Source organism: Rhopilema esculentum, chromosome 5 (assembly GCF_057945365.1).
Source record: "Rhopilema esculentum isolate cy_ngs chromosome 5, ASM5794536v1, whole genome shotgun sequence".
Lineage (NCBI taxonomy): Eukaryota > Metazoa > Cnidaria > Scyphozoa > Rhizostomeae > Rhizostomatidae > Rhopilema > Rhopilema esculentum.
Genome location: NC_142819.1, coordinates 11,643,855 through 11,668,882, shown reverse-complemented (window position 1 = coordinate 11,668,882; position 25,028 = coordinate 11,643,855). Strand labels below are relative to the sequence as shown.

Sequence of the window (25,028 nt, the reverse complement as noted above, 5' to 3'; positions counted from 1 at the left end):
ATCACTGTCAACAGTGCAACCTTTTCATAACGGACGAAACGATTCGATGTATTCACAACATTACAATAGTTACGACATCGGATAAAGCCAGACGCCAAACTGTGGAATTGATTGCAAGAAAACATTTCCTACAAAAATATAATTATAATTGTGCACAGTGGCGTTTCTAAGCCCAGAACTTTTTCGGCCTCTTCATTTGCCCCCCCCCCCTCACTTTCTAAGGAAGTTCTTCGATATTATTGACCTATTGATTACGAAGAACTGCTTTTCTATTAACATATTACAGACAGAGAAATTAAAGAATCCTGAGCCATTTTAAGGCCTCAGAAATGACAAAATGTCAGGAGCTTCCGGGGGCTTCGCCCCCTCGACCCCTACCAGGGTACTACTCTGGACCCGCTGGGGGCCTTATAGCGCCCCCAAGCTCTTATTTTTCGCTCGCTCCCCTCGCGATTTCTCCCGCTTTCCCTTCCCTACAGGTTGGAAGGTATGCAAAGATACTCAGTAGTCAGAGGAGTTTTGGGAAATCTTCAAGCAAATGTATTTTATATAATTCTGTAAAGTCGACATTATTAATACAGTCTGGTAATAGACTTTTCTGCCTCAAGATTCCAATCAAATCAGGTTTAAAACGCCATTTGTCAGGAAAAAACATGTGCGAAGCATCAAATTAAAGTTAGCACAATGCAGTTATTAAATGTTAATCATTATTAAATTTCGTATGCAACTTAAAATAAGTCTTTTTTAATTTTCCTCATAAATTGTGTGTACTTTCAAAGTCTACTTTTTTCACTGTGAAGGCAGCGCGCTTGGACAACACGGCGGTTAGAATCATCACGTTCGAAGTTCACCACAGCAAATATGGCCAATACGACAAGCGAAGCCCCGTATGCCGGGTGAAATATTAGCCATAACTGATTCACTTGTGTTTGTTGTTGTTTGTTCTCGGCGCCTTGCGGTGTTTCTTATTTACTGCATTTCACTACAAGGCCTGATTTCTTTGCAATGAGAGGCACAGCCTGAAATATCAGAGACTTTCCAAAGCCAATATGGCGAAGGTGTCTCTTCTCTCTACAAACAAGGCTTTCGTTTCAGAACATGCTGAAAATATTCTTCGAGTACAGTTTTAACAGCATCTTCAAACTCAATCATCGCTAGCATTTATTTATGTTGTGTTCTGTTATATGTTTTACACCAGAGCTAAGTTTATTGTTTCGCTGTGACCTTTGAACGTACAGAAATCTGTACACTCGCTCCTGATTGGTTAAAATCAGCACACCAGAACGGGAATGGGGCGCACTAGACCAGACTCTCTATTTTATTTTATATATAGTGAGTCTGGTACCCAGGTTAGGGCAGACAGTGGTCCGGTGGCTCAACAGTGACGATGTTATGAACAAAGAACAGACTGAAAGTACAAACTGATCTGGAATTTCTATTAAAATAATGCTACTGCTACAATCTAAATGAGATCAGGTATCGTAAAACTAGAATTTCATTTCAGATTGAGGCGTCTTTGTCTAGACTGCTTTGTCTGTATGGCCTAATTCGCTTAAATGCCTATGATGCCCAAGCGGCAGCGCGGAAACGGAACTGCAAGTTATTCATTGTTAATGTAACATTCTATGATTGTTTTCAATGTTTCAAACGCGTTAACTTTATAGTTATATTAAATAATAAAGGCGGGCTAAAAGTCGACTTGTGCGGATTATATGCCATTTTCACCGGGAGTGAAGGGTTTCGGGAATAGACCTTTACCCTAATTACGTCATCATTGCGAATTTGCGCGTTGCATTCTGGGACTAGTGGTCACGCAGGCAACCAAACTGTTGATGTTTGTGAATCGACTTCGTGGAGAACAGCTTAAAAAACATCGTACAAATATGTCAGAATATAGCGATTCAAACACAATTCAAGTAAGAAATCAAAGCCCTAGTTTTTTTAAAAACTCTTGCCCGGGCATAAATTCGATTTTAGAAGACAGGGAGCCTGGCGATATTGAATCAAGAAGCCATGAAGGTGATAGGCCGGGAACCGAAGACGTCAAGCGAAGACGAGGAGGAATGGGAGGATACACCTGTTGCGTCCCTGAGTGTTTCAGTAACAGCAAAAAAGACCCTCACCTCTCTTTTTACAATTTTCCTGATGGTCAGTCAGAGGAAAAGAAGCTTCTGAGGAAGCGGTGGATTCATCTAGTTGGCAGGAAAGACTTCAAGCCGACATCAGGGCATCGAGTCTGCTCAAAGCATTTCCCTGGCGGCAAGAAGACTTACATGTGCAACACACCAACTTTGACTCCCAAAACAGCCAAGGACAAGCCAATCAATCCAAGATCAACAACCAAGGCCAGGAACAGGGTGCCCTTTGAACCCAATGCACGAAACATTTTTTCAGAACAAGTTGAAATAGAAACCAATGACGAGAATGTATCGTTTCTGTTAGAGGACACAGAAATTAATGCTAAGAAAGATTTTCAGGACAGAATTAAGTTCCTAGAAGATGAAAACCAAAGGCTTAGAACTGAGAACGTTATACTCAGATTAGAAAATGCTGGAATGGCCGAAAGGCTGCTCTTAAATGGAAAAAAGGCAGGGTTTACCTTAGATGATATAAAGGAAGATAACAAAATGTTCAGGTTTTATACTGGCCTACCTGATTACATAACTTTTAAACCGCTGTTAAAATCATTTGGAGATGCAGCTTACAAGTTAGTTTATTATGATTCTGGCACCAATTCAGAGAATTTAACAAACCCAGACCATGTTAAACGGGGACCAAAACGAAGTCTTACACCAGAGCAGGAGCTTTTCCTTGTACTGGTTCGACTGCGTTTGGGGTTGCTTGAAGAAGACCTTGCATACAGGGCATCTATTTCTGTCATTCATTTGTCAAGAATTTGCACAACATGGATTGACTTCCTACATAACTTCTTTCGGATGATGCCAATTTGGCCAACAAGAGAGTGTGTTGATGAAACCATGCCAAACTGTTTCAAGGCCCTTTATCCTAAAACACGTGTTGTTATAGACTGCACAGAATTATTTGTTGAAAAGGCTAGCTCAGTCAGATCACAGAGTGTGACCTTTTCACATTACAAACATTACAATACTGCTAAGGGACTTGTAGGAATCTCACCTGCAGGTGGTATTTCATTTGCATCAGACTTGTATGCAGGTAGAACAAGTGACAAACAGGCAACAGTGGACTGTGGAGTTTTGAGTTTTCTAGAACCAGGAGACTCAATAATGGCTGATAAAGGCTTTGAGTTAGAGAATGTTTTACCAAAGGATGTATCTTTGAATATACCCCCTTTCCTCAGAGGGAAGGAACATTTGACAATTGACGAAGAACAAGAGACAAGGCAGATAGCAGCTGTACGCATTCATGTCGAAAGAGCAATAGCACGAATTAAAACATTCAGAATTTTAAGTTCAGTGTTTCCTATAACAATGGCTTGTGATCTAAGTAAGATATGGGTAATTTGTTGCTATTTGACAAACTTTTTGCCTCCATTGATTACAGACAAGTAGTTTGGATTTGTAGTGCTATTTATGGTAGATTTGATGATTTAATGCACTAAATTACATACTATATTTTATACATCACTATACTGAAACTGACATTGGTGTTAAATTTTGTTGATTTCTATTTTCTCAAACTCCTGTAAAATTTTATTTTATTGTTCCTCCAATAGTAAGCATCATTGACATCATTTTTGATTACTTCAAAAGTAAGCACCTTACGTTTAAAATACTTGTAGTATTGCATCTGTGATTTTCCCAAAATATGAGAAGTTCCTTAAAATGTTGGTCGATATATTTTTAGAATTTTCAAGTGACATCTTTTGAAGTCACTATGAACTGTTAAATGCAAAAGAATTGAGAAAGTATATTTTCCCTAAGAAAGGCCTAAACCATTAAGATATAAAACTCAAAAGACTAAAAAATCAAATTTTACTCTCATCAATCTTTAAAAATATAATTACAATAAAAATCTGTCACTTCAGGCAACATTGTATTCTGCCATAACGCAGTGTCCCTATAAATTCTTTCAATATGCAAGTCCAGATTTGTAAAAACAACAAAGTCAATCCATGGGAGATTTAGAATGTTCAGTATACCCTGACATTGGTAAAAGTAATTATGTTTTTTCTTCAGCTGAAGTCCATTTGAACTAGGTTTCAAAAAGAAAGATTTTTCCTCAGAAGCGCTAGCCAAAGTCATTTCTCTTTTGGTGAATGGGCACTTTACTTCAATGCATCCCACTGGTACATTGTCTCTTAAAACTACCCCATCTGGACTACAACCAAGCCATGGAATAGCAGTGTTGATAATGAATCCACATTTTTTAATTTGAAAGTTTCCATCCAATGGTTTACTTTCAATATATTTAATGATTGCTACATCTTCATTATCAATACCCCATTTCAATGGTGCTGGTAAATTCCCTTTATCTGTAGCCCTTGCTCTTGTGATGGAATTTATGATAGCCTTGGGCCAAATATTTTTCCTTCTGCTCATTATTTTCCCAAAATGAGATGCTGTCACACGTTTGCATCTTTCATCAAACCAGGCAGGATCCTTGGCTTGCCTTTGTGTTGCAATGCATATGTCTATTATTTGGTTTTGGGAAACACCAACCAATTTTTGAACACTGAGCCTGATCTCTTCCTTCATGACACTTTGATGAAAAGGAGGTGTGTTTTCACTGTTGATGTTTTCAAAAATATTTAATATAATAGCATCTTCAGATGTGCTTTGCTCCGTTTGCCCTCTGACTATGGATTCCTGCTTTCTGCATGATGTCTCAAAAAACTCAGTTGGCTTAAATTCATTTGATTGCAAAGTTTTGCACAAAAGTGTGGCTCTTCCAGCATCACTCAAATCATTAGCCAGTTGTTCAAATGCGTTAGCACTAACTTTTTGAGCAAACTGAGGGGTTGCACAGTAATCCTGACGGGCTTGGCTGGCAAATGCTCTTTTCTTTTCTTTGTTTGGCTCATAATTACTAAAAATGACATCATCAAACTTCACAGCAGCTGACAATGTCATACTTGTTGCGGATGGCACATGCCACTTTTGAGCAGCTTGAGTGCATGTAAGCATATCAGGAATTTTGCTGTACTGTGCATTCGTGAAGTCTAGCAAAGTAAAAAGCAAAGCAGCCACGTGTTTGCAACAGCCACCCTGACCTGCCTTGCACATGCATTTAGAGTACAGAACTTCACCATTACTCTGATCTAGGTGGACATAAACATTGTATGAAGTATTTTTCATCGAAGCGTGCACCCTGCTCTTCACAAGAAACATCAGTCTTGGTCCCGGGACATTTTCTCTGACAAAGACATTGCGTACAAATCCTTCCTTCCAGAGTTTATATCCCTGCTTCTTATTTCTAAAAGCTTTCGGAGCAATGCAACGTCTTGGAAAAGAAACAGATTGGTGAATAAGTGCTTTTTCGATATTATTATCTGTCATTCCAGGGAAACAGCGCAATGATTTCGTCCAGCCATCTGTAATGTTTTTGCTTTCGGTTTCATGGTTGCGGATAGCGTTGTCGGGCCTAGGCCTACCGATGGTAATCGATGCGATATCGCCAGGCTCCTTGTCTTCTGAAATCGAATTTATGCCCGGGCAAGAGTTTTTAAAAAAACTAGGGCTTTGATTTCTCACTTGAATTGTGGCTGAATCGCTATATTCTGACATATTTGTACGATGTTCTTTAAGCTGTTCTCCACGAAGTCGATTCACAAACATCAACAGTTTGGTTGCCTGCGTGACCACTAGTCCCAGAATGCAACGCGCAAATTCGCAATGATGACGTAATTAGGGTAAAGGTCTATTGATAAGTTACCTGGCAGTCAAAAAATCTGGATTTACGAAATAGGCTCTCAGCTCTTAGTCAAGGAACTTGATTTCTTGGTCGAAGAAAATGCTGTTTAGCTGTCATAGGAATATCAACCGGTGCATTATCTTCTTTTGCAAGCAATTTTGACATGGCCGGGGGATGGTCTTTTTGCAAGACTAGGTTATTCCCTAGTATCTCGACCTCTGTTAAAATACAATAATCAAGTTCAGTGAAATTATTATTTAGTCACACTCGCTGCTCCCATCAACCAAGGTTTTTTCTTGAATTCTTATTTTTGCACCCAAAACAGGTTGCAGGATCGCTTTTACCGCTGTTTCCACTAGATTTCGTTTGTCTTTTGGCTATTGCTTAACCGAACCCACCCCCCCCCCCCCCCACCCCTATGTTGCGATTTTATTTGTAATTGTAAAAAAACAAACTTTGAAGAAACGGTATCAGAGCATGCTGGTTTGAAGATATCATGGCATAAAAATAAATTTTATGTAAATATTAGCGTCTTAGCAGACATGTAGCTAGGATTTTCTAGCTTCTATATACTTATAAATGAAGTGCCTGGCAATTTTTTGTCTTTACACCGCGGACTATTTTCAATAAAACACGAAACTTCATTTGTACTTTCACCGTTGCGGTGAAAGCCTTTACAATGGCATTGTTAACATGTCACTTGTGACGTCAACCGAGAATTTTAACAACTCCTGGCGATAATCTTGTTTCCGCTTCCGGAAATTCCCGAGTCCTGGCTCTGACGTATTTGATGGATAAAAGTGCAAATATCAGAAAAACGGTGAATCTAAGAAGAAAACTTTTTCCAGATTTCAAGTCAGCGACAAAGTTTGCATCCAATAAGCCAAAGTTATTTTTGCGTGTCAGTTCCCCTTTAAACCCAGACCCAAAATCCCAGACCTTGAAACTCGAACTCTAAATCCCTAGCCCTATAACCCCTACTCTAAAACCCTTACCCTTAGACCCCAGCTCTTAAACCCTAACCCTAGAGCCCTAACCCTAAAACCGCAGCCCTAGAAGCCTAACCCTAAACCCTAATCCTAGAGTTATGACCCTAGAACCCTAACCCTAAACCTAGAACCCTAAGCCCAAGACCCTGAACCTAAAAGCCCGATGCTAAAACCCTGAACTTAAAGCTCTGATCCTAAAACCCTGCCCTTTAAACCCTGACCCTAAAATGGAGAGAAAGGGAACTGCTGGAGGATATGCAAATTAAAGAATCAGCAGGTATGTTCTTTAAAATTGTTTTCAAGAAAGCCTTAATAAAGATTTGTGGAAAATCCATTCTTACTAAAAACGAGAGAATCTAGACGTTATTTTACATTCTATTTAAACACATTTTGAAAGTTGTCAAATCTAGAGTCTTTTTGTTAAAAATACTTTATTCCCGAAAAAATTAAGATAAGCTTTTCAACATGATATCCCAAATGAACAAAATTATTTTTTTAATGCTTTTTATTAAACTGTGTTTCATACATTTATTTCCTCCATCTAATTTTGGCTATTTTAAAAATATGAGAAATTTTTCCCTATGAACTGCATTAAAAAGGCTATCCTAACACTTTGCAAGCCCTTTCCTATTGCATTTTACCATTACAATATACGAAACCATCAGAGAAAAGAACAAGCCTGAGAATATTGCGTCAGATTTTCCTTCAGTCAACATCCATTTTAGACACAGTTGATTTTTAAGAAAGTTGAAGAAGATGTCTTGTATGAAACTTTAATTCAATGTGTTATGCAGGAAATGAAAGATAAAAAAATACTACGTAGAGTCAAAAGCAATATTTTCACAATACCTCTCTCGTTTGTCTAATCAGATGAGACATTTTATGTTTTTGTGCTGCATGTCTCTATGGTGAATCGCTGCTTGAATCAAAATATCACAAATCTCACCAACGGGCCAAACGCCTTTTTTCGTATTAGAATTAATGGGCTAATATCTTGTGGCACCTTTACTTGACAGCAATCCACTGTGTCAAAATACGTAGTTTGCCGCAGGCATCATCCATTTGTATTTAGTAGGACCCTTCCTTCACCAACATCTAGTTGGATGCACTACGTTACCACGGGGACATCAGGCTCTGTAGTTCGGGGGAGGCAGAGAAGGCCAGTGCCTTCAAAAGATATTGTAAGATATAGTATTGCTAAAATGCCATTCCAAACCATCAAATAGAAAAGGCTCCACCCTCCCTAAATCAAAACATATAAGCTTCACCCCCGTTAAAAGCTTTTCGACCTTGAATTGGGGCCTTCTTATGTCTCAATTTCAGCAGGCTAATATCAATACTTTTCAACTCCCAGCCACTCCTGGAATCGATATAAAAAGAAGTTGCAATCTCAGCTGTCAATCTTAGCTATTATTAAAGTAGGTCAACGGACCAGAAGAAGCGCAAAAATCTATGACAGGCATATCCTTGAAGAAACATTCAACCAATTTGAATTTATAACATGCTTAGTCGATGTCTTTTACATGAAACCTACGTTCCAAGTTTTACATCTTAACAAAGTACAGTTGTCCGTTTTTAATCAAGTCAAATTTTATCCATGTTTATAATGTCCCGCTAATAATTATCATAAGTTCTTTTTATCGGTGAATCTAAAATCTACGTCGAGATTCTGCTAATGAAGAGATTCATGACAGCTTACAAGTTTGCTGCTAAATTCTGTTAGCTTCAAAAGCTCCTTCCTGAACATCTCAAGGCTCCTCTACATTCTTTTCACATCAAGTACTTATCAAATAGGTTCCTATTCGATATGGTTCTTTTACGAAAAATTTACTATAGCCTAGCTGCACTCCATCGAAAAAATGACGGGACAGAACGAAGTAATCCGTCCAAAATTCAAAAATTATTTTTGAGTCGTTGATCAATTTTCCACGCCGATCCACTCTTTTCTTTTTGCCCATTTAGTTTAGCACTGAAAACACATGAAGAGTAAAGATTGAGGTGAATGGAAGAAGGGTAGAAAAAAGTAAACGGACAGGGGACAATTTCGTCAATTTCCATAAAGTTCACCGAGAAAAACTTTTTCTTTCAATTTTTTGAGCCTACAATTGCTCTTTATGCATAAAAATACAGCATGATTCCCACTAATCATCTTCACTTGATATCATTTCTTTTGTTGCCTTAGCCCAAAACTACGCCGTAAAGGTATATATGTCAAAGAATGATCTGGCTTACCGCAGCAGAGTACTTATAAAAGCTTTTAAAAAGTTTTTTTTATCCGTTCTACAGGCAGTAAATGACAATAGAAGCAAACTTTTTGGTAAAAAGATGTAAATCTTTGCAATAGTTTAACCAGAAGACCAGAAGGCCACCAAATTGACACAAAAGAGCTGACCGGTCAAATCTTTCACCCTAAAACTATTCCCAGCCCCGTGCGAAAGGAAGACCAATGATTCATTTGATTGGTGTTTTACTCTATCTTATCACCCTTTGTATATTCTATTTGTATATTTTACAAAGTAACCATCTCAGTCTGAATTTAAATGTTCTATTGTAACTATTTATTGTAACAACGGGGCTCTCTTTTGACCACTGAGTGGTGAGTGACCCCTTGTTAGGTTCGAACATATTTTATAGCATACTTCGACTGGGGGTATGCATTAATAATTAATTAATTATTACGATGATAGCATATCATACCTTTTTTGCCCTGTTTACACTACTAAAAATCACTTTTTACCTGTATCAAAAGTGGTACGGACAAGCCTTGTTTCTGCACCACTCTTTGCTACCCGTATCAAAACTGGTACGGTTACCTTGCTCTAACAATTTTCTGGTAGAAATTAGGTGGCTAATTCCAACAGTCTCATCCCAGTTTCAGAGACTCCTAGGAGTGATCTTAGTGAATGAGAATAGTCTTGGGTAGGAGCCATGGGATCAGAGTCATTTGCTCGAAGTAATATTTTGCTTTCATGTAATTTCAAATGCAAAAACAATCAACTGACACAACCAGTCTTTGAAATAAATGGACAATAGTACATGGCACAACCAGTCTTTGAAATAAATGGACAAACAGAGTCGCCAAGCAGCCAATCAACTATTCAAAGACAAACCTTTCGTTGTTCTCTTTGTTGAATGGACAACCACGGGTGAGGATTTTTTTTATGATCCCATCTGCAAACGAACGATCAGATCAATAGAATAGCGATAAAGCTAAAAAATTACTGACTTCATTTACAATTTCAAAATCATAAAACATAGACAGGGAGTTTTGCATAATCATTTAGCAACCGGCCTAACCAAAGAATTTAGAGTTTAAATCATAAGAGTATAGGCCACTGACCGTTTTAAGCCTTGGGAACATTCTGGCAAATGACCGGAAGTAGCGTTTCTGGAAGCATGAATAATGATTCATGAAACTTTACATTCAACTGAACTTAGATTCATGTAACTAAACTCGTCGGTTGGAAAACCTGCGCGCAGGCTAGCTAAAGCAAGCAACTCTACGGGGATTTTCAAAAACATATGATTTTTATGTCATCACCACAGTCATTACGGTCGTTCTGTCTATCTAACCCTGCTTGAGGTTGGTTTTTCATGTGAGCAGTTTTTCATTGCAAGAATACTGACCAATCGCAAGCGTTATTTTGATGCTGCTTGACAAGTTGGGTATACGCAGTCCTTTTATATGGACAAATTACCTAAAAAGCTGTTTTTGCGCCTCATTTCATTAAGCACATCAAATAACGCCAGAAAAAATTCTAAGCTTTATAACTTGCAAAGTTAAAACGTTGTAGTACTATACCTAAAAGAGGACTGGGTACCCGTCCAAAAATGGCTTTTTGGGGCATTTTGAAGCTTGATATGGATTTCATCTTAATTAGCATATTGGATTTTGAGCTTGTTCCAAACGTCATGCTACTATCAAAACTCACATAATTCTACTGCTATACATCTGTACTATCATGAAACTTCAGATGCAAGTTGTTTCACAAAATAATAAGTTTCAACAGCAATAACGTTTTTCTTATAGGTCAGATCATATTGCTCTTTCAATATCTTTAGTTCAATTTTGCATACTCTTTCTGATAGCATCATCAGATTTCATGCATCCGGAAACGTGGCTTCCAGAAGAGTGTTATTTGCCAGAATGGCCTTTACTGATTTAAACTTTAAAACTTCGTTTAGGCAGATTGCTAGATAGTTATAAAAAATTATCTGTCTACAGACACTCAACACAAGGAACAGGGCTTACACCACTGGGAGGGGGGCAGGGTGGCCATGACCCCAACTTTTTTGCAAAGAAAGTAGCTACAATAAAAAGGGTAAAGAGCCTTGGCCCCATACATTTTAAACCTTGCCCCCCAACTTCAAATTCGTGCCGCGGGCCTTGAGGAATCCCTATTCGAGAACGAGAAATTTTTTTACTAGGCCAAAGCGAGGTTCCTTGAGATATAACTTTTTCTTAAGACAACATTGATATTTATATTAATGGCCCATGGTACCATGAGGGAGCTAGCCACTCGCTAAATCTAGATTTTAGATATTTTCTGACATGTACAAAATTTTAAGACAGTGCATCTAAAATTTCCTTTAAATCATTAAAAATTGCAACCCCAGTCCTCTCTCATTTTACCCTTTTTGTTTGTCTTGGTTGCCTCGGCAAAGTTTGACAAAGCAGTGCAAAAATTAATCTAAGCAAAGCAATCAAAATATTGAACCTATAGTCTAAGGCAGGTGGTTGTGACCTTAACCCATCATTCAATGCAAACCATATTGTTCCTCTTCCTGGCAAAAAAGTTGTTTGCAACAACCTTTAACATGTTTTCAAGAAAGAACCAAAATGAAAAAAGGAAGCAACCAGAAAAGCAAGCCAAGATTTCCTCTATTAAAAATGTTTCCATTAAAATGACTTTAGAATCAGTGGAGAAAACAAATCTGATTAGCCAAATGCTTTATCAAATCCAAATCTTCCAGTTCTTATGGTCAATTTGACAAACATTGGAACTTTTAGCTAAAAGCTACCGGCATGACAGATATGCAGAATTATGAAATCATGCAAAATATCTGGAAGCCAGATACAAAACTTTATCATAAAAAAATCATTGAAAAAGTAAGGAAATTTGTATACTCTTGGCTCATTTATTATTTTTTGTGCAATGAGCCAAAAATAGATGCTGAATAAGACTTTTAACAGATATTTAGCTTTCCCATAATCATACACAAAGTGCATAAATCACCACGTGTATTAAGTGGAAAAGAAACTAGATATGCTTTTGCATAAATTTGAATACTGCTGTTCAAAGGGAACAACAATTTAATTGCACACTTAGAGCAACTAGATGACACTGTTTGTCTACTTTGTGCTCTGTTTAGAAGAAAACTGGTCAGAATGCATTTTGAAAGTCTTTTGAAGAAAGTCTTTTGCAAGTATTGGAATTGATTAATACCAAAATGGATCAAAGATTCATGAATGAAACAACACTTACACAGGTTTAGCAATAAGCAGGTTTAATTATGCCATTGAAAAAAGATATACATGCAAAGGTCAAAGGATTCCTTCCTTGCAAAGTGTGTTCTTTTATCTGTAAGACTTAATTTGTATACCAAGTACCTACAAATTCAAGATCAAGGTTTTGCTTTACGAGACGGTTAAATCTTTGATTCAAACATTCTTATATACTTATGCCATTTTGATATGCATTTTACAAAAAGACCTTTTTGTGACCACACCCTTTGACCCCGCCCGTTAATGCTTTTTTTCTTCTTTGTAAGTCAGTCAGATTTACCTCTGGATCCGCCCCTGGTTGCTACAGAAATCCTCTCCCAACAAAAAGATCCAACCTTTGTGGAAGAATACCAGCAAAAGCATGAACATCCAATATGATGTTTACAAGAATACTAGAAAAGTATTGAAGGCTGTTAGATCAGAACATAAAGAGCGCCTTCAAAACCATCTTATATCTCAAGGTACCGTTCTTTCCTTCATCTTTGACCATTCTCCTCCTATAGCTTCTAAAATATGGACCACGGTTAAAAGCGACATACCCAAGAACATTTATAGTTATATTATCAAATATCTTAGCAACTCTTGCCACGCGAAAAACCTATCTAAATTGAACATTACTCAGCCGTCCGATTGCTCTTTTTGCCATATGCCAGAAACGTTACTTCACATTGTTGCAGGCTGCAAAACATACCTCGAAGAAGGCCGTTACACATGGCGCCATAACTCTGCATTGAACTTCCTAGCACAATCTTTAAAAGCTATACCTAATTGCTCTCTTTACGTAGACCTTTCGGGTTATCTCTCACCCTCTATCATAACAGGAGACTCTTTTTGTCCTGATCTACTTCTAGTCATTTCTTGCTATCGGTGCACCCTTAGCAGCACAGGGAGCTACAATTTCCTTCCTGCTGAAACATTCACTGGAAAAGCTGAACGGTGTTTGGTCAAGTACACAGAACTATTTGCTTAGTAACATTTTCAACTTTACCATCAAGTATCTTAACAACACTCTTCAAACTCGTGAAAATCTGCTGAAATGGAACCTTAGTCAAACATCTGACTGTGAATTCTGTCTTCTTCCAGAAACACTTCTACACAAAAGCGCAAATGAAGGGGGTGGGGGTGGGAGTGTCACCACCCAGTCCCAGTTGAAAGTTGATAGCTATAAAGTCGGTTCCGATCTAGCCCTCTACTTAGTATTTCTGTCTATCACACCAAAAGCTGGTCCCAATTCTGCTGGTACCATGCTGTATTGCAGTAAAGTAAGGCATATTGTGTTGCAGTTGAAGATTTTTCTGAGTTTGTGGTCTTTGTGGAAATGTTTGTCAATGAGGTTGAGGAATCTGTGTCCGATGTTGGTGCTGACGTTTTTGCTGAATAGGGGGTTATACCAAAGTATGTTGCTCCGTTTTCTGTTTTTTCTTGTGTTAATCGAAGTTGGTTCGTAGTGTAGGGTGTATTTGTATCCGCTTTCGTTGAGTGCTTTTTGGTATGGTGGCGTGGCTTGGTCGAATGATGCTTTGTCAGAGGAAAGTGATGACAGACGTTTGTTGATGCCGATTGGTATATGTTTTGCTGTGGTTATTGGGTGGTTGCTCTCGCGGTGGACACACTGAAGGATGGTGTCAGGCTTTGTGTATGGCTGGAAGGTACCTTTTTCCAGTTTGAGGGTGACGTCTAGGAAGTTGATGATCTGTTTGTTGGCTTCTATCGTGATGCGTAGTCCATTGTTGATAAAAATTTGGCATATATTCTTACCTTCCAGCCATTAAAATTTGGCATATTAAGGTACCTTCCAGCCGTACACAAAAACACGGCAACACTCATGGCAACACCTGTGTGGGCTACTCTCATTGTGTACGAAGAATTGAGTACACTATGTAGTGGGTCGCGGGGAACGCATACATATACCTATAAATAAATATATAGAGACGATTTTCCTTAATTTTTTTTGCCATGCAAGGCATGCTCGTTTCCCTGTAATTGGGGTACCGATTTATATTGCTTGCGGCCACGAAATGATGTTGGCTCCACGTCATCACGAAGTCAACGATGCAAAGAAGTATTGTATCATTGCCAGAAGATAAGTTGGCACTGCTTTTCGCGAAAACAATCAATCCTTTGTGGCAAAATGTGGTTTAAGTAACGGATTTAGTGGCAATAAAAGTTTTGATTCGTAAAAGTGTATCGCTATGGTCTTTTATTTGCATACTAGAGCCCTGTGCTCCTACCTTCAAGATACCTCAGCACGTATTCTAGCGCTCCAATGTGCCTAAGAGTTATGCACTTCGCGACTGAAAAGATCTTACAAATCGTGTCACCTAAACTAATACTTAGCAACGTAATAACACCATCATTTCCAATTAAAGCCATTTCAAATCCAAAAAGCAAGTGAACAAATTATAACTATCTCTGTCTCAACAAACAGCTAAATTTCGCGGCACGGCGTTTCTGCCCTCAGGTCCCCAGGTGATGTAGGTGAAAGGTTCGAAGATCATCGCATCAGTCAATATTGAAAACTTTATAACGGTTTCCATTCCAAAAAGCAACTCGAGTATGAAGTAAAACAAATTACCTGAAAAGCATCAAAAGAGTACCGGCATTTTTCGTACACAGTGCGGGATACCTATGTTTTAATTATGATGTCATGAATACTATTATGCAATGTTCGTCACCTTTTTTATCACGTTAAGAGATTCGCTACCGTTCTGATGCTGTATTCAGATGTTGGAAGGATATTTTCATTATTGTGTCTTAAGTTCTAGGCCAAAAGGGCAATCATGTTCTTGGATTTTACAAAAATGTCGTTTATTTTCAATAGTTTCTCAACGTTTTAATAGTTTCTTAATTTTTCTGCTTCGAGTACTGAAGTTATTAGTACTCGTTTCTTATAGCCATTTTATTATAAAAAAATTAGTGTACTCTATGCATTCGGAAATCAGAAGAATTTCGACAGTGAATAAAACATTTCCACGGCATTTTTCAACATGCCGCATACATGCCGCATAACGTGCCCTTTATATCTTGGAGCTTTACCTATATTTACAAATAAATCTACGCTTTTGCCGATAAGAAGCTAAGGTTTTGTAAGTAATTACTTGAAGAGAATCTGTTCTTAATGGCCAGATGCCCAACTTGTACATTGATCTATGCTTTTGGTCCATGATAAACTCTGTATGAGCAACCTTGCATGCCTTCAGAACGAATTTAATGGGTTTTTGAATGGACGACGTCCCTAATGCTTTTGTTAGGATGCAACTTGCTGTCAGTTATAGTTATGTTGATAAACTCTGAACAATTGCTTTGGAAAAAAACTCTGAACAATTTTTTTGCGGTACAGAATTTGAAAATGGCTTTGAAAAAAGCAAACATTTTACGACATATTAAAAGCTTTTTCGTTGACACTCCTCGGAGCATAAAACGTCAGAATAAGGTTCCGAAAGAACACAATGGAAAGTATATACCAGTTGTGGATCGAAATAGGCCAATCAGAAAAACGCAAGCACAAGACCGGTATGGTTGACCAAAAGTTTTCAGTATGTCGTAAAATGTTTGCTTTTTTCAAAAACCATTTTCAAAAAAAACTCTAGCCGCCACGGACAAAGATAACTTTTTCGCCATGTACATACTTTATCTTGTTTCCGTGCTTTGCGCGGCGGTGGATAAGCAAATTTCAAGGGGAATGCGAGAGCAGCAGTCACATTCCCTCAATAGAATCTCAATTGCCAATTTCAGGTAAAATCTGCTCGGTGGAAGAAACGCTTTAGGTATTTAAGAGACCTTCCTGTCATAAAACCAATAAAGGATCAAGCAAAGGTAGTTGCTCCGTTGGTTAAATATGATGTTCTTGTTGGCATTAAATCTAAAAATCCAGGCCCTCTTTAGGTAAAATTGTGCCTTATTTCCATTTCCTCTAAAGTTTCTCGAACTGCAGTTCATTATGTGCTCTAGATTTTTCTCAACATTCAAAAGGCATGCTAAGATTGAAAGAGGGATCTAAATTACCAACCAGTGCTGCTTGTTACCTAGCTTCAGAAGTAACTGACAACATGGTAATTTTCAAGATCATAGCGAAATTATACCAGTTGTTTTTAACTGCTGTTCAATTTGTTCGCAAAAAAAGAATTTTCAATAGGGTTAGGAGGATTGCTTTAGTGAAATTTGCTTAAAAAGTGCATTTTCCAGGGAACTGGAAACTTCAAAATTCGAAAATTATCCAGTGGTTTGGTTGCAACCGTGGTGCCACCTTGGGTAGTAACTATATTCCTTGCCCGTCCCGATATACAGATTTGACAAAACTATTAGGAAAGTCTGTTATTATCAAATAAAATTACATGTGGTGAATTATATACAGAGTTCGATTCACAAAATGTATTGCAGAGGTTTGTGACAGCAACTATATAATGTGGATTTTCCCAGCCCTCTTATCCATTAAGTAACCCTTGCTTTGCAGCATGGTTCCGTGTTAGTCATGTTTACGTAGATTCCACAGTACGTGGTTATATGATTGCACTTTCAAATGCTTAAATAGAAATGAATCATTGCTGTTTTACGCAGTATGTATTGTTTAGTTAACGTTTATACGCAAATTCTTCCTCGTGAAAATGAGGACAATTAATAATTATCAAATCTGTGATTGTAATAAGTATTCACGTGACAAATTTACGTAAATTGTAAGAACGCTTGTTATTGGTTTATATTTCGGTGATTCCTTGTTGGAACATATAAAAACATGTGAAATTATCAGTAGTATTCGTATTCAAGCCTAGAGAAACGAGAATTTTGTGATGAATAGAGATTGCTGAGCGCTAGAAGGATTCTTTTTCTTGGCTTTTCTCTTAGACACCGACAACTATCCGTAGAACCAGCGAAAAATAGGCGGAAGTCTTAACAAATGGTCCACGTCGAGCGAAACGGATATTATCTATGGTGAAATTTTTTGAAAATGGAAGAAATCTCAAAGGAAAAGAGAATTCAGAGGTGGCTTCAGAGGGTACGTCTCTCAAATAATAGCAAAAATCGGTGATGAAAATGATGAAACAACGTTGAAAGGTCTCGTAACGCAATTGGAAGAAAAAAGGGCCACATTGAGAAAGTTAGACGAGCAAATTTTGGAACTGATTTCGGAAAATGATGACGAAGATGGAAGTCGATGTATGGCAAAAATAGATAACGCAGGGCAGTTTCTACAGAAGATTGACACTAGCCTCATGGAGCTGAAAAACAATTTAAAGGTTTCACGACAACCTCAAGCACCACCATCTCATGTCAACCTTCAGCGACAGGATTCGGCTCTTTCTAATGACAGTTTGGATTCCAGCGTTTCCTCCACGAAATTCAACAAAGTTCGTGCAAAACTGCCCAAATTAGAGTTGAAGAAGTTCTTTGGACGCCCAATTGACTGGCCCAAATTCTGGGATGGTTCCCGAAGTGCAGTCCATGAAAATTAAGAGCTTTCAGAGGTCGATAAATTCGCCTTTTTGCGACATTACATGGAGGAGTCAGCAAAAAAGCTAATTTCCGGATTTTACTTGACTGAAAGAATTTATTGTATTGCTTTGGATCTCTTAAAGGAACGATTTGCCCAACCTACGTTGATTAAGCGTGCCCATATCAACGAGTTGCTGAATGCATCGCCAGTGTTTAACGAGAAGAATATTGGGAGGCTACGAGACTTCTGTGACGGTTTGGAAACACACTATCGTGCCTTGCAAGCCATGGGGGTAGACGAAGACTCGTATTCTACGATTGTTGTCCCTGTGATTATGGACAAAATCCCTGATGCTGTTAAGTTGAATATGATACGTAACATCAGCGGTTATCGCGAATGGGTGATGGGAGACATGCCACGTGCACTCAGGACAGAACTGGACATCCGTGAACAGCACACGTCATTCTTCAAACAGGTTGGAAATCCATCTGCTGCGAAGGAGCGGTTTGACGTAAAACCAAGAATTCCAGGAAGAACAACAACAGCAAGCGCACTGTTTGCAAAGCAAGATGGCGGAGAGCAGAAGTCAAAACAAGGGACGTGCGTGTTTTGCAATGGCAGTTACGAAGAGAAGGGATGCAGTGAAGTCAAGACAATCGAAGATAGGAAGAAAATTCTTTATAAACAAGGACGCTGTCTTCTTTGCTTGAAACGAGGACATAAAGCCTACGATTGCCGCACTTCGGTTTTATGCAATGTATGTTCGATTTGCGATAATTATGTGTCTTCACATGAAGCCATCTCCATACAGCCCAATGCCCCTGATAGTTTTAGTAGTACTGCTAATACCACCTCTTGTTTAGGTAGCATTGAGTATGGTAGAATATGGTAGAATATGGTAGAATATGGGGGGAGAGCAGTACTGCAAACGGCACTTGCATTTGTAAGGGAAGCAGGTAGGAAGGTTAAGGCACGCGCGCTCTTTTATTCTGGTAGCCATAAGACCTTTGTTACGCGTCAGGTTAAGGAGCAACTAGGCTTGCAACCCACACGCCAGGAGAAGCTAGGTATTAAAACCTTTGGGTCCCTGAATGTGGATGAGAGATTGAGAGAAGTGGTAAGATTAAGACTTGAGTCCACAGAGGGAAAGAAAGCAGGAGTTATTGAGGCATATGTGGTTGAAAATATTTCAGAGGTACAAAATGAGCATGTTGAGGTAATTGAACAAGATTTTAAGCACCTTAAAAATATATGGTTCTCAGATGTTTGTAGATCACAAGAAGTGCTTGCAGTTGACATTATTGTGGGAATAGATTTTCTGCACAGCTTGCAAGATGATAAGACTATAAGAGGGGAGCCAGGCCAACCTGTTGCCATAAAGACAAAGCTTGGTTGGGTAATTTCTGGTCCGCTGAAAGGTAAGAAACTTAATTCAGTTGAAACCTCTAATGTCAACTTGATAATTCAACCGCAGAAATCTATTACTTTTAATTGTGCTGAACCTCTAGATAAAGATGTGCACAAAATGTGGGATTTGGAGACAATAGGCATAAATAAAGTTGATGAAATTTATGAAAACTTTCTTGATAATGTTGAGTTCACTGGCAAGCGTTACTCTGTAAAGCTTCCATGGAAGATGGGGCATAAACCCATCCCCACAAATTATTCAGTTAGTCTTCCCAGGTTGAAGTCACAAATTTGCCGATTGAAAGCAACTCCTGAAATCTTAGAGGGCTATGACAATATTATCTAGGAGCAGTTAGATAATAGAATTATTTAAGAGGTTTCAGAATTAGAATTTCAGCAAAAGAGGGCAGGTCAGGTACATCTTTGAATGATTGCCTTCATGTTGGACCCCCACTCACTACGTTACTGTTTGACAATTTATTGAGATTTAGGGAGAATAGGATTTGAATTATAGCTGACATTGAAAAGGCATTCTTGAATATTGAAGTTGATACACAAGACAGAGATTGTCTTAGATTCTTGTGGGTTAAAGATTTTAATGCAAAAGATTTATCTGTGATTGTGTATAGGTTCAGAAGATTGATATTTGGAGCTAATTGTTCCCCATTTTTGCTCAATGCTGCGCTAAGATACCAAATCGCAAAATATGAAGTAATCAATCCTCAAATTGCTACTAAACTTGCCACAAGTTTTTATGTTGATGACCTAGTGTCTAGAAGTTCAGATCCGGAAGACGATAGAAAACCTTTTCTTTCAGCTAAAGAACATATGAAGGCTGCTGGATTGAACCTCAGATCCTATCCTAGCAAAAGAATTTGAAGAGGAGAAAATCATAACTGCGAGCCAAAATGTTTCTCCCACTGAAGAAACATATGCTAAGGAGACACTTGGCTCTGAGGAAGGACACGATAGTACAAAGGTTCTAGGTATATCTTGGAATATAGGAAGTGATGACTTCATTTTTGATTTCAGGAAATTCATAAATATTGATGAGGATGTAAAAGTAACTAAAAGAACCATTCTTAGTATAATTGCAAAACTATTTGACCCACTAGGACTTGTAAGCCCAGTCATTGTAGGTCTCAAAATTTCCAGGAACTTTGCACTTTGAAACTTGGATGGGACGATGATCTAAAAGAAACTGGAAATATCTCTTTGCCCAGGTGCTTAAATGGTAAGGAAACAGGTACTGTCACATTTTGCTATCTCCATGGATTTGCAGATACTAGTAAAAATGCATACTGTGCAGTGATCTATCTTGTCTATGAAACTGATGATGGTTTCTTTCTAGGCTTATTTGTGCAAAAACAAAGCTAGCCCCATTGAAATTACTCAGTATTCCTAGACTTGAGCTTATGTCTGGACGAATATTGTCAACACTAATGGACACTGTTTATAAAGCATTGAGCCCTCAGGTGAAAATTGATGGATGCAGATATTGGTTAGATTCAAAAACTGCTCTCTACTGGATCAACAATCGAGGGCTCTGGAAACAATTTGTCCAGCACCGTGTTAATGAGATATTACAGATCTCAGATAAAAGGAACTGGGGTCATTGTGCAGGTATCTGCAACTCTGCAGATTTAGGCTCCAGAGGTGTAACACCCGGTGCATTGAATACCAGTAGGTTGTGGTGGCAAGGCCCCCATTGGTTAGTTATGGGGAAAAAACATTGGCCTAAACAATTATTGCTTTCTGATTCACAGGAAATCGAAGAAGAAAAGAAGAGGGAAACAAATGCTTTAGCAGTAGCACAAGACTCAGAGAGCCATATTGGAAATATCATAGATGCTAAAAGATTCAGCACTTTGGCCAAATTGTACAAGGTTTCTGCATAAGTTCTGCGCTTTCTTCGAAACATAAGGCTGTCAAAGGAAGATAGGCAAACAGATGGTTTAACTGCAACTGAAATATGCGAAGCAGAAGCACATTGGATCAGAGATACACAAGAACAAATGAAGAAATCAGGTAACTTTAAATTACTTGCTGTGCAACTAGGCGTTGTAGAAAAGGGCAACATGTTGATATGCAAAGGTAGCCTAAGAAACTCTGATTTGGACATAGAAGCAAAGTTTCAAATTTTATTACCAAGAGATAACGCATTTACTGATCTAGTAATACAAGATTGCCACCACAGAGTTAGACACTTAGGTTTAAAGGCAACCCTAGCAGAACTGCGTTCTAGGTTTTGGGTTCCAAGGGGTAGACAATATGTAAAAAGAATTTTGAGCAAATGTATTGTGTGTATTCACAAACAAGGAAGGTCATGTAATAGACCTATAGAAGGACCCTTGCCAGACTTTAGAGTGAAGGATGTGCCACCATTCACAAATGTTGGTATTGACTTTGCCGGTCCACTCTTTTACAAGGATATAGATGGTCAGATGAAGAAATGTTACATTGTTCTTTATAACTGTTGTACCTCAAGAGCATTACATCTTGATTTAGTTATAGATTTATCTGGTCCAGCCTTTCTAAGGATTCTGCGAAGGTTTACTGCACGAAGAGGTACACCATCACTCATCAATAGTGATAATGCTAAAACTTTCAAATTTGCTGCTAAGTTCCTAAGCACTCTTGCTAAGAATCCTTCAGTATTTTCCTTCCTACAGGACAAAAGGATAAAATGGCGATTTAATCTTGAGCGAAGTCCTTGGTGGGGTGGATAATTTGAGCGTCTTGTAGGATCTGCAAAGTCTTGTCTAAGAAATGTTTTAGGGAATGCAAGACTTTCCTTGGATGAATTAAACACCACACTACTAGAAGTTGAAGTTATACTTCACTCTAGGCCATTGACATATATTTATGATGAGATTGGTTATGAGCCCCCGACACCAAATCATTTATTGCATGGTAGGAGATTACCTTTGCTAGCAAATAATCTAGAATTTGATCTTAATGAGGTCGATGAAAATGTAGCCATATGCACAAAACGGTTTTGGTATCTCATTAAAAAGCTCAACCATTTTGCTTCTCGATGGAAAAATTAATATCTAGTTGACTTTAGGGAACATCACAGACATAGAGGCACAGGGGGAGCAAACATTCAACGAGGAGACATTGTTTTGATAATAGAAGACAATTTGAAGCGCAACCAATGGAAATGGGACAAATTGAAAACCTACTTCATGGGAAGGATGGAGTTATCAGAGGAGCAAAAGTAAGGACTTGCTCCAAGGGTAAGAAAGATTATGTAAGTAGAACTTTACAGAAACTTTTTCCTCTCGAGTTAAAGAAGGAAGGGAATGAAAATGGCGAGGAAAGCAAGAATACCACAGGAGAAACAGATGCAAGTAATGAGAGCCTCGTCAGGGTTAGGCCGCAACGCGCAGCTGCTAAGGATGCTAGTTGGAAAACACGCATTATGCTTGACTTATAGCTGGTCAAGGAGGGGAGAGTGTGGATTTTCCCAGCCCTCTTATCCATTTATTAACCCGTGCATTGCAGCATGGTTCCGTGTTAGTCATGTTTACGTAGATTCCACAGTACGTGGTTATATGATTGCACTTTCAAATGCTTAAATAGGAATGAATCATTGCTGTTTTACGCAGTATGTATTGTTTAGTTAACATTTATACGCAAATTCTTCCTCGTGAAAATGGGGACAGTTAATAATTATCAAACCTGTGATTGTAATAAGTATTCACGTGACAAATTTACGTAAATTGTAAGAACGCTTGTTATTGGTTTATATTTCGGTGATTCCTTGTTGGAACATATAAAAACATGTGAAATTATCAGTAGTATTCGTATTCAAGCCTAGAGAAACGAGAATTTTGTGATGAATAGAGATTGCTGAGCGCTAGAAGGATTCTTTTTCTTGGCTTTTCTCTAAGACACCGACAACTATCCGTAGAACCAGCGAAAGATAGGCGAAAGTCTTACCATATAATTTCAGGTAAATTTGAAATCCACCCCCAACAAGGCTATATCGCAAAAATTGGTCTGTCGTGGCGAAAACTTTTTCCTTTGAAAGAACACCCCCTAAAAGAAATTTGCATTTGCACCAGTGTCGAAGCTAGCCAAAAGTTGTTGGTCCTGCTGTATGGACAGGGCCACACCCTTATTCAATAGGAAACGCCCATGTACAAAAATTCTTTTTTCAGATTATTTTTTTCTTAAATTCAGTAAAAAGCTAATTTTGATTTGATGTCTATCTTTTAAAAAACAAACCCATACTTAAAGACGTGCTTTAGGGTGCTTACTTTTCAAACAAATCTATGTTAAAGTGTAGTAAGTCTCTACAACTAAAGTAAAAGTTCAAATTGGTGAGAACTAAATTTGACAATAAAAGAGGGAAGGAGTGGCATTTAAAGTTGCATATCATATATTTGTGGTAGTTGAAATAGTCTAATTAGACTATTCCAGATGTTGGTCTTATAAACATGACCAATATAAATACTGTATTAAAATAATTTCAATAAACAACAGAGTTTAAAGTCTGTAGGGGCAAGTTCACATATTCTGCAGAACAATTATTCAGCAGCTGATAAAGAGAGGTAAAATTGAATAATGTGTCGCATTATCAATGAAAACAACTTCATTAGCCAAACCATTAGACGAGTAAGCAATTCAGGTAGAAAAATACGCTTTCGTACTAGCAGTTCAGCGTTCAGCTCATCGGTATTCAACATAGCAATCAGTCGCCCGTTAATCTCTTACAAATGCAAATTCCGCTGAAATTGGTTTATTCTCCAACTTCAAAATTTCAATCACACACCAGTAAATTCAGTTATGCTTTCATTGTTGCTTAGATCAGCAATCAACGGGAACAATGACGCATTTACCCATGGGCCCATTGGGCCCAAGCTCAAGGGCTCCCTAAAATTTTTAGATTTAAGGGGCCCCGAGCAAAATTTTGAAAAGCCTTTAAAGTGCTCTTGATTTCAATCTTGTGTTTGAATTGAGCTAGGGGGCTTTCTCAAGTAATGAATTCCATTCTAAGAATGAAATCAAGGGCGTGGTCACAAGAATTTTTAGCTCGCTCCGCTCGCAGGGGGCCTCATATTTTGTTTTTAGCCCAGGGCCTTTGAAACTTTCGGTAGCTAGCCCTGGCTGGAGCTTTCACCAATGCAATGACTGCGCTTAGTTTTTTGCTCAGTTTGCCATTGCCATACGGATGTTCCTCCGGTGAAAATTGTTTACCATGCTGAAAAGGGTAAAGAAAAGAAAGGAACTGATGTCCACAATGTCACAGTAGCACGTTGTTGCTTTATGTTTAATGACAGCAGATTTTGATATCCTGGGAGTTTCGAACTCCAATAAACTCATCGAAAAGATTTCAGCAGTTAAATAAAGACAAAAGACATTAGCGTCATTAAACAAGGGGCAAGGATAGTTTTATTGGGAATGTACTGAAATGCGAAATGGATACAAGTTTATTCGCGTCTTACAGTTTTTATCTATCAAACTATTTAGTGAATATAAACCTGGTTGGTATGCAAAAAATGTGAAACAAATCTAATGCTTTAGTGCACATTTGATAAAAACACAAACGTAACAGAGCACTTAGGTTGACTGCGAGCGAAGGGAGCGGAAATATTTGCCGGCCACGCCCTTTGAATGAGCTTGAAATACATTTCAGAATGTTTTCTACAGTCGGTTACTACGTTTTACAATTTTTTAGGCATACTTTCTTGCGTTTCATTAAAATTCAGTTCTTAAATTGGAATTCCTGGCTTTAAAAGGCCCCATAAACCTGAAGGCCTTGGGCAGTTTGCCCTTCCTAGTCCCCCTGTCGGCGCCCCTGTTCATATTCCACGTATCTCTCTCACAGAGGTCTGTTTGTCCTGGGCTTTACAAA

At 38.3% G+C, this 25,028-nt stretch overlaps 3 protein-coding genes across 3 annotated transcripts in view; 1 reads left to right on the top strand and 2 right to left on the bottom strand.

The window, feature by feature from the left end:
* The window catches only part of LOC135689672 (cytochrome c oxidase subunit FA4), a 32,209-nt gene that overhangs the window by 5,536 nt on the left and 1,645 nt on the right, over positions 1 to 25,028 (bottom strand). The window contains exon 3 of the mRNA XM_065206984.2: positions 9,932 to 9,992. Coding sequence (XP_065063056.1) covers positions 9,932 to 9,992 — 61 coding nt within the window. The remainder of the gene's footprint in view (positions 1 to 9,931; positions 9,993 to 25,028) is intronic.
* LOC148960284 (uncharacterized) lies at positions 2,531 to 3,691 on the top strand. Its single transcript, XM_089108554.1, has one exon. It carries the CDS (start codon positions 2,556 to 2,558, stop codon positions 3,528 to 3,530), a length of 975 nt encoding a protein of 324 aa, XP_088964680.1. The 5' UTR covers positions 2,531 to 2,555; the 3' UTR covers positions 3,531 to 3,691.
* LOC135694359 (uncharacterized) lies at positions 3,684 to 6,212 on the bottom strand. Its single transcript, XM_089108553.1, has one exon. The coding sequence runs from the start codon at positions 5,754 to 5,756 to the stop codon at positions 3,963 to 3,965; it is 1,794 nt and encodes a 597-aa protein (XP_088964679.1). The 5' UTR covers positions 5,757 to 6,212; the 3' UTR covers positions 3,684 to 3,962.